This window comes from Amblyomma mixtum, chromosome 2 (genome assembly GCF_055824585.1).
Source record: "Amblyomma mixtum isolate Tamu chromosome 2, ASM5582458v1, whole genome shotgun sequence".
Classification (NCBI taxonomy): Eukaryota; Metazoa; Arthropoda; class Arachnida; order Ixodida; family Ixodidae; genus Amblyomma; species Amblyomma mixtum.
The window spans coordinates 226,818,570-226,835,131 of NC_143013.1; the positions used below are offsets into that span (position 1 = coordinate 226,818,570).

At 45.8% G+C, this 16,562-nt stretch overlaps 1 protein-coding gene across 4 annotated transcripts in view; it reads left to right on the forward strand.

Annotated features, from left to right (window-relative positions):
- Positions 1 to 830: 830 nt before the first annotated feature.
- The window catches only part of LOC149362797 (caspase-3-like), a 51,712-nt gene continuing 35,980 nt past the window's right edge, over positions 831 to 16,562 (forward strand). For 3 of the 4 annotated variants that reach the window (XR_016289051.1, XM_089573230.1, XM_089573228.1), the window contains exons 1-3: positions 831 to 1,026; positions 8,321 to 8,387; positions 15,508 to 15,700. Coding sequence is in view for 3 of the 4 variants with exons in the window: in XM_089573230.1 (XP_089429356.1) it covers positions 8,325 to 8,387; positions 15,508 to 15,700 (256 nt within the window). In the remaining variant the exon portion in view is untranslated. The remainder of the gene's footprint in view (positions 1,027 to 8,320; positions 8,388 to 15,507; positions 15,701 to 16,562) is intronic. The other variant, XM_089573229.1, reaches the window with a different exon arrangement.

The window sequence follows — 16,562 nt, forward strand, 5'->3', positions numbered from 1 at the left end:
TGAGGTAAGGGCGAGGAAGGGCAGAGGTAGTGAGGATAGGGTGAGGCAGAGAAAGAAGAAAGGGTTGAGGGTGAGGATGTGTCTCAATGTTAGTGCCTGCACAAAATTTTTTGAGTTTCTCTGCTGGGCCGCCGCCTATAACCCTTTCCTGTGTGTAAATAACGGGGCATTAAAGTGACGTCCCCTGGTGGGCAAAACTGTCCACTTACACTTCTGAGCCGGTCCTGCATGTGGCGAGCATTACCGCACCGCATTTCTTCATCCCATTAGAGGCGGCGAACTACGCCTCAGAGCCTTTCTTCTTCCGCTTAGAGGCTGCTTGGTACGCATCACAGCTGATGTACCCTGCTGCCAGAAGTCATAGCTTTTGCCTACCAGACCAGAAACACACCAGCGGATGACGTAGGCCAAGTGACGTTCACCCGTGGACCAGAGAATGACGACTAAAGAAAAAAGTAAACAAGGCTGCATGATTCTCGCGGCCCATTCAATACCAGCGGCCCACTAACTAAATCCGAAACGACAGAAGGCGATACAAACACAAAAAAACTAAGAAAAGCAGACAAAAAGCTTTAAAAAGCTATGTGGACGCTTTGATATTAGGCAGTAATCGGTCGCACCACGCAGGACGGCACAACACAAGGCACAAGCAGAAGGCAAAGAAAGAACACAAGACAAAGGCCGCCGCTATGGACCCGGCCAGCGAGCACGCGCCAAAACGCACACAGCTTCGTCCGCGTCGTCGCCGTTCGATGGGTTTGTAGCACGGCCCTCGTGTACAGAAGCACCGTCGCGATGCTGATTACAGACTGTCAGAGCGGGACAGCTGATAGGGCTTGAGGCGCGTTATGTGGACGATAACGGGCTGTGCGGGACGTGAAGCGGAGTGAGGGAAAGCTGGAGCGATCTCGTAGGTGACGGCCATGACTTCGCGCAGCACACGATACGGGCCAAAGTAGCCGGACAGAAGGTTTTCTGAGAGCCGAACACGGCGAGAACCCGCCCACAGGAGCACAAGGCACCCAGGTGAGAAGGAGGCGACGAAGTGGCGCCGGTTGTAGTGTTCTTTCTGAGAGGCTTGAGAAGCTTGAAGGCGGGAGCGTGCGAGCTGACGGGGAAGGTCTGCACGGGTAATAGTTTCGCATGCATATTCAGAAAGCGGTGGACCAGGTTTACGAAGCACTGTGTCAAGAGGCTAGTTGAAGAGTAGCCTGCAGTGCCGTGGCGGGAAGAACTGCACGCAAATATAACGTATTGGAGGGCTATGTCCCAGTCGTGGTAGTTAGAGGGTACGTAGATGGCGAGCATGTCAGTGAGGGTGCGGTTGTGGCGTTCAGTGAGGCAGCTAGTTTTGGGAAGGTAAGCGGTGGATAACTTGTGTTGAGCGGAGCCAACACGAAGAATGCCATCCACAGCTTTTGAACAAAGGTGCAGCCACAGTCTGTGAGCAGTTGGGGGCGTGGGCCATGCAGGAAAATCAGGTTGTGAAGAAGGAAATCGGCGACATCAGCGGCAGTACTGGTGGGGAAAACGCGCGTTATATTGCATCGGGTGGCAGAGTTCTTTGCTACCGCAACCCATCTATTTTCAGAAGTGGACTCAGGAAGGGGCCGAGAATGTCTAATGTGACATGGTAGAAATGTTTAGTTTACAGTTTATGAGGATTGAATATCCCAAAGCGACTCAGGCTATGAGTGATGCCGTACTGAAGGCCTGCGAAAATATCGACCACCTGGGGTTCTTTAACGTGCACTGACAACGCACAGTACACGGGCCTCTAGAATTTCGCATCCATCGAAATTCGACCGCCTCAGCCAGGATCGAATCCTCGTCTTTCGGGTAGCAGCCGAGCGCCGTAACCCCTGAGCCACTGCGCCAGCCTTGCTAGAGAGGCTCTAGAGGGATGACGATGGGCTGAAGAAGGCCAGCTGGAGGAGTTGTAGGACGCTTCCGACGCTGCCACTGATTGCAAGCACCAGCGTAAGGTGGGCAGAGCGGTAGAGGTCAGGCCAGAAGAACCGATGACGAACGCGGTCGTACGCGCATTAAACGCCCAGATAACCAGCAGTAAGAAGATCATGTAGTTCGTTAAGGACAGTAGTGAGAGTTTGCGCGAGAACAACAGGAAATAGGTCAGGGAAAGCAAGTGAAAGTTCCGACGGTATAAAGTGCCATCAACTAGTGCGAAGCGGCTCGCTAATGGGTCGGTTGGGCGGCACTTAGGCGAACGATCATGAAGGGGAGCTTAGCATCCTGGCGCTGTTCTGCGCCAGTATTATTGAAAGAGGAGCGCGAGTGTAGGTCAGTAGCGTATGCACTCTCAGGAATATCTGTCGGGTCAACAGAGTAACGAGAGCGGCAGTCAGCATCCTTGTATAGCCGTCCAGACTTGTAGACATTGGTGTAGTCGTATTCTCGGAGCCGTAACGCTCAACGACCGCGTAGACCCGTAGGATTATTTAAAGAAGAAAGCCAACAGAGTGCATGATAGTCGGTGACGGTCTCGAATACCCTGCGTAGATTTAAGGTCAAAATTTCGCAATAGCCCTCACGAGGACGAAGCACTTTCGATCTGCGACCGAGTAATTCTCAGATGAGGACTGGAGGTGACTCCCATAGGCGACCACACGCAGCAGAAGAAGCAGCCTGACTATGCCCACTGCAGGCAAAGGCTTCTCCCATTCCTCTGCAATTAACCCTGTCCTTTGCCAGCTGCGGTAACCGTATTCGCTCAAACTTCTTAATCTCAACCGCCCACCTAATTATCTGCCACCCATCGCTACGCTTGCATTTTCTTTGAATCCACTCCGTTACCTTGCCTTCGCATTACATGCCTTGCCCAAGCCCATTTCCTATTAACTTGATTTCTGACGTTCTTACAAGCCCATTCCTTACTTTCTTATTAACTAAGATTTATACCAGGCTTTAAAATGTGTGCCGCCGCGGTGGCTCAGTGGTTACGGTGCTCGGCTGCTGACCCAAAAGACGCGGGTTCGATCCCGGCTGCGACGGCTGGAATTTCTTTGGAGGAGAAATTCTAGAGGCCCGTGTACTGTGCGATGTCAGTGCACGTTAAAGAACTCCAGGTGGTCGAAATTTCCGGAGCCCTTCACTACGGCGTCTCTCATAGCCTTAGTCGCTTTGGAACGTTAAACCCCATAAACCAACCAACCTTTAAAGTTTGTAAAAAGTGGTTACACTCGGCGCTGTGGCCCAAAACGTTTTATGTATTTCGTCCAGTTACGTGAACTGGAGGGCTTGATTTGCCTGCCAGATTCTCAAAGCGCAAATATTTTGGCACGATGTACCAAAAATAAGTTCGGCCACAGCGCCCAGGATAACCACGTTTTCGAAATTCTAAAAACCTCTATGGATATTACTTATGCAGGGCTACATGCCTCTCAATAATTCAGCAGCCTAAGTGTAATAGTTGAAATTTAGCTATTCCATATTAGTTAATAATCCTGCTAGTTAGCTCGTCTTAGCTGCAATCTTATGTACTGCACCACTGACAATGCTATGCCGGAAAAAAACGCTCTCCGAAGTCAAAAAGCCTACATTTAAAAATTGTGGAAAATCTTATGTGGAACATGCTGCATATAGGGGTTGGTTATATTCTGCCCATTTCTCTATCACCTGATTGATAGTGCGAATATGGTCTATTCTTGAGTATCCTTTACGAAAACATCCCTGATCATTTGGTAGACTAATGTCTAAGGTTGTCCTGACTCCATTAGCGTTCACCTCATTATACCTTGTAGGCAGCGGACAGCAAGCTGATTGGTCTGCAATTTCGGAAGTCCTAGAAATCTCCTTTATTATGAATTAATATAATGTTAGCGCTCTTTCAAACTTTCTTGTACGTTTGAGGACATGAGGCAATGCGTATGCGGGGTAAGTAGATTTCTAACGCAATCTCCCCTCCATCCATCAAAAGATGAGCTGCTGTTACCTGAGCCTCAACAAATGCTTTCCTCCTTTCTTCTTTTATAGTTCTCCCAATGCTTTGTTTACTTCCTCTTTCGTTACTGGCGGGGTGTCCTATTGCTGCGCACAACGTCATACATGACCGCAACCTTCTTCAGTATGTGCGTTACTGGGTTCGTACAGAGAGCCACTTGTGGTTGCTTCTGTCCTTGCTTGGCTCTGGTGCTCGTTCTCGCCTTCATTTTTGTAACGTCTGCTCTGCTACTGCAGAGAAGATGGAGCATGGGAATGGCGCCTTTTGAAGTCTGTAAATTTGAATACTAAAACTAACCTCAACCATGTGAGCACAGGTCTAAGAGGAATTCAGTCAGAGAGGCGACAGCCCTCTTGATTATCTGAGCGTGGGGAAGCATAAGGCAGCTATTAATTATTTGCTCTGAAAAATGCATCCAAGAAACATGCCCTCCTAAGCACTTGGGTTCATATCTAAATCCTTCAATTATTCACCGGTAGTTAACGATCAAAAGAAAAGCCTTTCTCTAGTTTTCGAAAAAGCCTTATGATTCTTTCCACGCTACTGATATGTGTCAACGTGTTGTTTGTTCTTAAAATCACCAAAAAATTGTCAATATAACTAAAATTCGCAACACTCAGCCATTGTCAATAGAGGATGCTAAGGCGTGGTCAATAGCAGCAAAAAATACAGGGTATTTCAGCGAACACTTTCAAAAATTCCTGAAAAAATTGTTCTCATTATAGCAAAAAAAAAATAGATGAAGGATAACACTTTCTGCCCCGGTGTACACAATATGCAGCAAAACGCCTTTAATTATACTTGTAAATACCAAAAACCCACTAATTATCTTTCTATTATCGTAGCTGGTTGGTTAGAAAAATTATAGTGACCGTCTGCTACACGGCCGTCGCTCTTGGGAACGCTGATAAGCACACCTGGCGCTCTGCTTGTCTGGTTAACGCCAGAAGGGTTTTTTTTTTTATTTTTGTCACCAGCTTCGTGAAAGGGATAAAGGTACTCTTCTCTGACAGTGTCCACATTACATTTTAACTTTAAATAGTGAAGGTATATCGACATGCATTGTATTATTTCTTTTAATGCGGCACCACTTTGACTGCTATAATAAATGAGAATGGCTTCTTACATGACAAGGTTCTAAATAAAAACATAGCGATTTTAGCTCTATGGTGAACCGTACCGGCGTGCTCAATACGGTTGCCGTGTGATGGATCCAACAAGTGCCGTGCTGTAAGAAGGGCTAGTACCTTTTAGGAAACCTTGTCCGCAGATGTATAGCCCTTTCAAGTTGTGTAACAAACAGGAATGAATGAAATTTGTACCTTTTATGGATTTAGCTGGTTGCAGCCCCACTTAGACACTGCAGGCAAGAATAGTATAGCAGATGAAAAGAAGCCGTTTTCACATCACGTGTTAAAAATGCTTGCCGTCCATTGCGATGCACAGTAGAATGCGGTATTTGATAGAATTCACAGCAGAAATGACCATCTCTCGTGGAATGTTTTCAGTTGACATCTTGACACTCTCCCTCAGGTCATCGAGGTTCACTGGCTCCATATTGAAAACTTCGTTCTTAACGTATCACAGAGGAAGGTATCCAGTGGTGACTAATCGGGCGATCTTGGAGGCCACGCTGTTTCCCTCCCTCTCCCCCCACCCAATCCATTGGTTGGGGAAGGTGCTGTCCAGGATTTGCATCACGGCACAAAAAAAAATGTAGCGGGGCTCCGTCATGCTGAAACCACATTTTTTTTCAACCCGGCCAGTAGTAGCTCTAATACAAATTCAGAGACGGCTCCTTTTAGGACTGTGTACTTTTTCACAGTGAGGTTTGTGTCATTGAAGTACAGACCGACAATACGGCCGTCCTAAACGACAGACCAAACATTTGCTGATCATCTTAATTGGTGCTTACGCTGGAGTATAACATGTGTGTTCTTGTCTCACCAATAATGCGCATTGTGCAGGTTGACATTGGAACTCCGGCAAAATTGGGCCTAGTCTGTCCAAAGAACTTTGTGCAGGAATTCAGGATCTTAACCATATTTAATTAGGCACCAGTTGCAAGAATCAAGCCGTGTCTGAAAATCATTCGGCATCAGTTCCTGGTGAAGACATACAGGATAGGGGTGGTAGCTGTGTCTTGGAAGCAACCTCCAAGCTGATGCCGGGCTGACTACGTACGCGTTGGCGATTTCCCTGACACTTGCTTTTGTCCTGACAGAAACGTACGCGAGGACATCATTGTCAAAATCATTGGTTACGCTCCCTGGTCTCCATGAACTGATCCAGTAGATATAAATCAAATAAATATCAATACGAACGTGGGACGAGTCGGCACACGACGACCAGGATGTTGGGAAGCATACATTCATGATGCCAGCTCCCTGTCCATTTGCGCGCTCACATAAGCGATCACAAGTGTCCACTTTCTTGGCAGTGGAGTATTGGGGTTGCACTGGCGCGACCATTCCGACAATTCACTGAAAGTGGCATGATGGTTCAATCCTAGTCGGCACTTCCACGCATTCAAGTAATTCAAAACACTGGCACTGAAATGGCCTTGTCATACGCGCACCTCCAAGACAAGCACCTGAAATGCAAACGACTGTGCACTATTCGGAAACTGAAGGCAACACACGCTACCACAACCGCAGGAACAACTGCCTGATTGCACACAGCCACTGCAGCGCAAGCTGTCCTTGCCACGCTGACAAATCTGATGCTATCAGTCCTGATGCGCAGTGATTATAAGAAAACAGATGATCAACCTAGCGAGTAAATGAATATATGATGACGCACAGAAACGAGCCAATCGGGCAGTCATAGCAGCAGTGGCATTCAAACAAACAAAAAAAAACGCTTGTAGATGCGGCCATCATGGGCTCTCAAGATCGGCGTTTCCATAGATGGCGATAATTTTCCTTACTCCGAGTGACGAAGCAGTCGATAACGCCGGCTGCGATCTAGGCCGAGCGCCGACGTTCTCTAGTGAGAAAAATTAAACACGTATCGAATTGGGTGCCCGCTTTTGGCAGGTCCTCTCACTTTAGAGTGGCAGTTTACCACCATCCTTCAGGATGAAAGTACCTAACGGCTCTATTGTACCCGCAATTGCGTTAGGAGCAGAAACATGGCAGCTAATAAATATGGTTCAACATATACAAAGGACAACGCAATGAGTTATGGAGAGAAAAATGATAGGGGCAACGTCAAGGGACTGGAAGATCACAAAGATGGTCAGGGAACACAGGCGAATCGGTGGCATCCTGATCTAAACCACGAAAAATAAAACGGCATGAGCAAAGAATGTAAAGCGGAGGAAACATTACCCATTGTCGTTAAGGGTAACATACAAGATTCCGAGAGAAGCCAAGCGTAACAGGTGGTAGTAGTAGTAAATTGGACGAGCGGATGAGATTCTGATCTTTCCGTGGATAAGGTGTCCGCTCCTGGCATGAGACAAGATTAAGTAGATAGATTTGGCACAGGCATTTTTCCTGCAGTGTGGGTGTCAGGATAATGTTGATTTCGATGACAAACCATGTGTCGTCGCACTGCTTCGTAAGTGAAATCTGTATCTGTCTTGCATTTCTCTTGTCAGGCTCCCATTCTTTTAGCAGCTTCTGTTATTATTTAGTTCAGTTGCTTGCTGTCATGAAGCACCGCCTCCTATTACATCGTTTGTAGTACATGTTATTACTCGTTCAGTGAAGTTTTCACACTCTGGCTTTTCAAGACCGCAATATGATTGGAAATAAATCAAACAAATGCGGAAGAAGCAACTTCCATAATGCCTTGTTGACAGCCAAGCAGTTGTTGAACGGCAGCTGCCACACGTTTATACGAGTCGTTAATAGGAGAGTAAGATATGCTAGCAGCCCTATACAGCTGATCAACAGGAATAATAGCAAACAGGAGAATAAATGCATGTTGATTCTAAACTTGCTTTCGTGTGAAAGCCTCTTAGCATAGTGGTGGCTGCAAATTTTTATCTCTTATTGGTTGCATTTTAACTACACGCTGACAGGCTAGGATTGCTTATATTATTGTTTTATTGTTTTTTATGACTCACAAAATTAGAAAAGCGATTTCAGGTGCGTGGTAACACCAGCGCAGCAATAAATACCTAACTACATGATCCCGCCTGTCAGCTCCTCAAATCTTGGAGCGGAAATAATAAAGGATATGTCGAGAATTTATCCGCAAGTCTATCATATGAACGTTTGCGGCTAAAATAAAGCAACTGATTAATTCGCTGCTGAACTTTGGGTGACTTTTTGAGAACTCATTTCCTTACTTTTCACGGCGTACCACTTCGCGTGCCTGTGCGGATCCTGTCTCTGCTGCTGCACTCAGTACGATGGCCAACAACGACCCTTCAGAGCCGGAAGTGTCCGAGGAAATGCACTATAGAAGACTTCAGGTGATATCTTTTAACTATCTGTTATTTCATAGGAGGAATACCGTACTCAAGGTGCCCTTCCATGTAACAGTGCTTTGAGCTCTGCACAAACAAAAGCCATAGCTATCGCTCCTCACGCTGCTGCTTTCTCTCCATGGCTATTGGTCATTGTGCGGGTGAGGTACGTTAAAAATCGTGCCCCCTTCAGACATGAAGCATACTGCCTAAGTCAAATTGGATACCGGCCTATATGGTAGTGCTGGTGAAATACTGATCTGAAAGGTTTAAAAAAACAGTGAATAGAGGCAGGGAGGAAGCAAATAAAAACAGCCAGCCCCCTGCCGTGTAAGCGTAGAACATCGAACAACCCAAAAAGAAATACCGCTGGATTTTAAGTTGATGTTTTCACGCGCCCGAGAAATATATCAAAGCTCTAGAGCATGGTTAGCCCTACTTATGATTTTCAATTCGATGGCTCGAAGAGCATTTTCTGCGTGCTTTGCCTAACCAAGCTGAATTCCTTTTGTGCGGGCTGATGCTTCTGTATTCGCGTGTTTGAGTTACAGTTTAGCTGTTTGTTGCGTTGGCGTTTCAATGGACGCTGATGGTACTGGTTCAAGCTTTATATATAAGCTATACTCAGGCAGTGCAAGGATCGGCATTCGGAAGAAATCATTGCGGAGGCCTCCACTACAGCTGGTATTTTTTGGGGGTTCTTTACTCCCTCCCTCTTCTGATTTCTCTGTTGCATCAGCTAGCCCACACCCACTTGCAATACTCGACAACTTCACCCGCCCCGCAACAGCCTAATCGTCACGTGGAGACCTGGGCATGTGGGAATATTTGGTAATGAAAGCAGTCATTCGTATGCTCGAGAAATCTCTTTCCGAATGCTGACAGCAACGTTGCCGAATCCCCCCGGCAGCGGGAACAAGGACTTATCCTATTACCACGCTGTCGCGTCTTACTACCGCCAGAGAAACGCCTCTACCGACCACCAAACTACTGCCTCGACCAACGTGAGGGCCCATTCTGGAGACCGCTCCCGACGAACTATTTCGTATTACCCCCAAATAGCGAAACCGAACCCACCCTACGTTATGTGCCATTCACTGCGCTGCCTACTTGGTTCCAACGACCGACCTGTACCATCACTTTTGGGCCGCCCGTAAACTCGGGTCGTCCAGCTTACCCTCAACCCATTCTGCTTTTCCTGGGAGCACGCACTGCTAGTCCCCGAAAAAGACAACCGCCAGCAAAGACTGGTCATCCCGGCGAGGCGCTAAGCAAAGGCAAGAGTGTTTCTGGACATTTAGGAGCCCCCCCCCCCTCCCCTCTTTCAGCGGAGTAGGGGCTACCTTTTTTTTTTTGCAGTAAATAAAGTTTATTAATGCGACAGCGTAAGAGACGTTCTCACAGCAAAACCCCGCCAAAATATCAGAAGAAATTCGCTGATTGGCCGAGAGAGGCTACGTGAAATTGTGCCAGCATCACACCATGTCCTGATAGGATTGCCTAGATGCGTGAAGTGAGATCAGGTGACATTCTTAAGTTTTAACAACGGGCGCACTGCGACAGGTGCCAACCTGTCTGGGGACTGTGAGCAACCTAACCACTCTGCAAGGTGACAAATTAATGATTGGTCGAGAGAGGTCACTTGATTATGTGACATTATTACAACCTTCCCACCCGGTTATCAGCAACTTTGTTTTAAGTAGCAAACTACAAAAAGAATAGAAATGAAAGATAAGGAAAAAATGTGGTCCATGGAAATGTCGGCACCGACACGGGATACCGGGTGCCTGTTACTGCAGCTCGCCATCCAAATGTCGCTGGTTATGTACCGAAACCGTCAAATGAAGTGATAGAAGCAAACACAGAATTTGCTAGAGAAGCTGCCAAAAGTGTGAATTTTAATGCTACCATTACCTGGAGTCTCTTGCTTCACGTGTAATTTTAGTGCTTCAAAGTTTTCACTTATTTCTTCCACGTGATGCCAATAATTGATACTCCGAACCGTTCTCTCAGCGCTCCTTCCGCTTTTTTTCATTCTTGCATGTTGCTCAAACGCATTTCATTAATAAAACATTATCTCGCGCGTACTCGCCTACCGTCGACATTGTGTTACTTCTTTCACACCTCCCAATTTCTTTTCTTATTCGGTCATTATATTGCCGCGTCTACAACAATAGCCGCTCGGCGGCTGTTACGCACGCAGCTCGTGCGCCACGCTGTTCTTTTCTGAAGAAGAAGAAACTGGACGTTCCGCCCCGGCCGTCTCAGTGTGCTGTCGCATCTTCTCGGTGTTGGCGTTCCTAGACAAGGCGCTACCTGTACCAACTCCTACGTGACACTGGTGGAGGTGCTGGGTAGGGCATTGTCAGAAAAGAAAAACCATAACTCAGTAGGGCGTTTAAATACGGGTTCAACGCTGTTATCATACACAAAGGCAAGACGGCTGAAATCTATGTTTCGCTTGCTGAGTTACTCGGGCTAATGGATGCTGTCTTTTGGTGTAATTTATTTAAACAGCGCGAGGTATAAGAGCTTTTGCCCTCGTTTAAAGTTAGAAGGCCCAGGTTTGTGTTACATTAACCTACCTTGAGCAACTTGAGGACTAAGATGCAGTAAACTGGAGCTTTCGTTCTGATATGTCTCTAATCTGTTAAAAAAAGTGCACATGATTGGGACTCGAAACTGTCCGCCTTATGCCCATTTTCATTTAAAAATTTAGGTAAACGTATTGAGTCGTGCTGCTTTCTTAGCTTTGCTTAGCGGCCTGGGAATAAAACACAAAGCTTTATGCGTGTTCGTCAGAAGCTAGCTGATATGCGCGTTCCAGAAATATGAGGGGTAAGGTGCATTCCTAACTATTCCAATCGCTTTACTTTTTGTTGCGAAAGCAACACTACGCAAGCCAGCTCGGTTCGTCGCATGGTCGCACTTCAGCCGTATGCCGTGGCCCACGAACGACCTTGAGCTGCCGTTGCCATAGAGTTTCTTACTATTACCTAGAGGGAAAGCTGGCAGCCCGTCTATGGGAGTTTGCATGGAGATCCCTCGAGACCACTTCAGCCACCATGGGCGCTCAAAGCATCATGGGGCGTTGAGCTACCGACTGCAGAACTTCAACTTTTGGCCAAAAATAATGCAAAGATAAACGCTATTCGATAATCAAGAATATCCTAACGTTCAATATCCTGTCAGTAAATTGCAACAAGCGAGCAGAAAAGCACTTAAGTGCAAAGTTCGCCCAAAATAAGGGATGGCTAGCTTTCCTATTGGACAAGTAATGAACACTACAAAAACTAATATTTCGTAATTAACAGGCGCACTTTTAAAAGTAAATATGTTTTCAAAAAAAATGTTGTTGCTTAAACACTATAAGAGGTTTTTAATGGCATTTCAGAAGAGTGAAACATTTTATTGGCGTCGTGTGTCGTCGCGTTTTCACTACTATGGGTTTTGCACACTGCGTTCGCGCGAAAGTCGTCTGAGCACCATGGATATACCATGGAGGAAAGTCTGCGCACGAACAGCGTTTTCGGAATGAAACGTCTTTGTAGTGTAGTAGTGCCACTCCATGTTCCCGAAAAATTACGACTTTTCCGCAAAAAGTAGCTCACCGCCCCATGATGCTTTGAGCGTCCATGGTGGCTGAAGTGCAGCGCGCCGCCAGCTTTCCCTCTAGATAATAGTAAGAAACTCTATGGCCGTTGCCTAGCGACGCCGCAACCGCGCTCCAACAGATGGCGCCACTGTCGACGCCGCTGCCGTCGCCACTCGCTCCACCACATGTGCTCCGTTGGGGTAGATGGAGAGGAGGCGTCGCCTCGCGGGAGGTGTATATTGTCACGTAGCATGCTCCTATCTTGTAGGATGCAGCGATGGCTTAGAGGTAGAGCATCCGCCTCGCGGGCAAGAAGACAGGGGTTTGAATCCCAGCGCCATACAATTCTCCAACGGATTAAAAAAAAACCGTGTCGATCGAATTGCATAACGACGCTTGGGGTGCGGCCTGAACTCGGTCACCAAGCCAACAACGCGCTTCGTCCCCAGTACAGGATTTGGCCAGTTTGTGGTTGTACTTGATCCAGATTTTCTATATGACTAAACCAGTTAACCCTTGCCCCTCAGTCCTCAGCGACTGCGAAGCAACTGACCAAGGCTAGGCAGACCTGCGACGCAGTGGAGGGTGCTGTGAATCTCTTCAAATGCTCTTCAAATGACCCTGTATTGTTTTGAACAAGAAGCCCAATCGAGATATCCTGTGTTTTTTTCTAAAATGAATGCAAGCCCACCATTCCGAACCAGGTTAGAAATACACGCTGCGCTGTACATATTAAAAATAAATATTATGGCCTTGTTGTCTACCCTTTCCTAATTTATGAGTGTTTTGTGACGGTAAACGAATACCAAATACCATTTGCATATTGAATGATTGGAAGTAGAAGAGATGTATATACCAATGGTTTTGTGTTACTGGAAACGTATGGTAAATTTGGTTTTATTAATGCAGCTTAACCATTGCATTGTTTGTAATAATTGAAATATGACGGTCCCAGTGCAGACTTCTTGCAAAATATAATCCAAGATATTTGTGCTCGGTAAAAGGCTCAACTACACCTCTATTGGCTGAGTGCTGAAAGATATGTGCTTGATTTCTGTTAGTCACCAACATGCTGGCACTTTTTTTTTGCAATTGACAGACATCTGCCAGGGGGTCACACCATTCAAATAGCCTCTCTTGTTTCCTGTTAAGGAGTAGTTGATCATCCTTTGAGTTACTAACGCGTCATAAAATAAAGTCGTCCACGCAAAGGCTGATCCCGCATTTGAGTCCTTAAAAAATATCATTTATGAAGGGTAAGAATAAAAAAGGGCCAATACAGACCCTACGGAAAACCGGACGGGACTGGCTAAGTTTTCTAAGGAGATTCTTTAATGACTTCATACTAGTCTACATGATAGATAGGACTGTATCCAATCGCAGAGAAATTTATTTTTCAACATAACCTATACTTTTATTAATAAATTAGTGGGCGAGATTTTATCGAACGCTTTGGCGAAATCAAGTAATATTGCATCAATTTCACATTGGTCATTAAAAGCTCAGGCGAAATCATGAACTGTTTCTGCTGGTTAGCTGATGGTGGAGAAGCCTTTTCTGAAGCAATGTTGTGCAGGGGACAAAACTGAGTGGTTATCCAAAATAGTTGAGATGTACTTATTAATAATATGCTCTAGCAACTTACAGCAATTGCTTGTTTGAATATGGGGAGATAATTTTGGATAACCAATTTGTCAACTTTCTCCAGTTATGCGTAGAAGCAGCGACAACGATGAGCATGATGAAATGTGCTAAAGGAAGACGATGACCGAGCTGACGGCTTGATAGTAAAATAGGTTTTAATTATTTATTCCTCTCAAATTCTCTAGCTTTCGTATTCTGTGTAGAATTTCCCTGTATGAACCCTGGTTGAGAGAGTTGTACCGGGTCTCTTCGTCTTTAAAATATGTGCCACCCCTACGCTCGTGGCTCAAGTTCAGTGTAGAGGCGACATGGCATTAAGGAAAGTTCGGTTCTTGCTGACACGCTACACCATTAGACATCGAAATGAAATAATCATAGTTTCCGTTTATAATTCGTTTCCCAGCACATTCCCAACAGGAAAACTTCCTTACCAACATAACGCATTCTACGTCGCCAAGATAACACAGCATCTTTTGGATGTACAGTGGTGAGCAGCCTTGTCTAGAGCGCTTGAGCAGTGCGCACTTGGTAACAAAAACCGAAATTAGAGAGCAGGCCCTCATTACAGGGTAAAGTTTTCGTGCCTGCTTTGTTTACAAGGCTATCTGGCGCTGCTTCCGTGCAAGCGTTGCAGCTGGACCCTAGAGGCTGCCACAAAATCTGGATTTGTTTGCAAGGAAGTGCACCGCCCGAGCGCTCTAGACAAGGCTGCTCACCACTGTACAGTCTTTGTCAAAAGTAACCAGGCTCCATGGTTTGCTTCTCATTCCTATAACAGAGCCCTCACGGCTTCCGTAAAGATCAAAAAGTTTTTTGAAGATAAGAGCAGGGGTTCTTCTTACCATACAGAGATTTAGAGCTTGAGGGCTGGCATAATAGATTTAATATACGACTGAGAAGAAAAGCGTGCAACCTGGTTACTTTTGACTACTACTGTACATGTCTTAAAGCTATGGTACCTTACGGAAGTATGTGAACCCAGCTAAAACAAAGCTCATTAAGAGACGTTTCGGCTCCCCCACGGGTGCCTTGTTTACAACGAGGCAAAATGTAGTAGCGTCGATTTTACGCATGATACATGAAAAAGCCCAGCACCTTGCGTTGATTTGAGGCAAATTTACGTCGTTGCGTTTAGGCGCATGCGTTGTCATCTGAATAATAAACGATTCATTATAAAGCTGCGATTCTTGTTCCTTTCTTTTGCCATCACACGTGTCCCTGCCCAGTTTACACTGTGTTTGGGAAATATGGAGCGGTAGGCAAGTGCATTATGATTTGTGCGCCACATCCTGCGGTCACTGTCGGGATCACATAGATTTAGATCATAGTCCTCTGTCTCATCATTGTACACAGAGGGGAGGTCGGCCCACTGAATTACAAACACTACGCCTGGAAATCTCTCATTGGTCAGCTGGTGGTTTACTTGCATTGGCTAACTCCTCAGTTTTTGAGCTGGCACAAGAGTGTTTTGTACGTCATATGAGCTTAATACATGCGCCCCAGTTCTGCTGATGCCTAGAACACGTGGAATTGCGGCCCGCTTCTGGGTACCGGATGTTGTTTGTAGTCCAGAACGTTCAGGCAGGCTTTGTATAGAGCCAATGATATGTTCAGGATAGCCATAAGAGGAGGAATCACTCCGTTTGTGCTCAGGTTCAGCCACCTCGGCTTCCCGTCTGAGGCAGAGTTCTTTTACTGCGGTAGTTTGCGCCACACGGGAAGCGCCGGGAATCAAGAAACAAAACTAGAAAAAAAAGCGTAGAATAATAGTTACTTGAGGCACTACATACTAGTTCAAGAAGGGGCAATTTTTAGGCATATAGAGCGCCTTAAAATAATTTGCACCTATGTTTAATTATGCCTTTCAAGGTATGCTTGTTTTTTCAGACTTTAGTTCAGAAGTTAACAGGAACTTCTGATGCTATCTCGCGGCCTGGCTTGGATTTGATGGAAGAATGCTGGTGCCACAATGATTTCAAAAAGTCTCTTAATGCTCCGAAACTGCCACTTGATTGCAAGGCACCAGAAAAAGGGGATTATCTTCTGCAAACGACGCATTGCCACTTCAGAAAAGCCCCTTGTGAGTATTGCGCGCGTGTAAAATAACAGATACAAGCCGGCTAAGTTGTTTAGGAGGTCTATTACAGTAAAAGGTATTGAGCCCCTAGTGTTTACTGAACAGAAGCGCACATCAGTGACATTAACTCTCTGCCTTGGGCGTCTTATTCGTCTTTGGCCACTCTATTGTGGTAGGTTGTATTCTTTCTATTTTAATAGTTCCCGGACATCTAAATACTTGTGATAGTCCTGTGTACTATAACCTCAAGACGTTGCCGTTTTAGGGGACTCGAGGTCACCCTTGCGTGTTGTAAGCTCCGATCATGTCTATTCATTATGCCAAGGTCTTATTTGCAAAAGCTATTCGGAACCGAGTCAAATGTTCAAATCGATTCTTTTTATGTGTGCATTACATCTGCGGTTTCCACTGCTTTCTATGGAATGGAATAGTAGGGTAGCCAAGTTATGACTGAATTCACCCACTACGACGCCGTGGTAAACTAGACTGTGCTTTGGATACTCCCATGTTTTGTGTACGCAGTTACCATGATTTTCTAATAAAGTACACGGCCATCTCGAGCAAGCTCTATGGCGATTCATGTCAAAAATGTCCGGCAAGAAAGTTGTTGACTACGTGCAAAAAAAAAATCCTTCTTTAGATTAAACAGATAAAAGTGTACGTAGCTCAAGCCAAAAGAAAATTAGAACAATTTTCTTTTCTACTTGGGTGGGCTGGGCAAGCGCGCTGAGAACCCACAGCGCCGGGCGCCGCTTTAAAGCATAGCAGCGAATCTTGCTCATTCAACAGTATTGTCCTTTTGACATACTGTATTCCCCATATCAGCATGTTCATTCTACCTTGTTACTATTAACAACTTTCGATG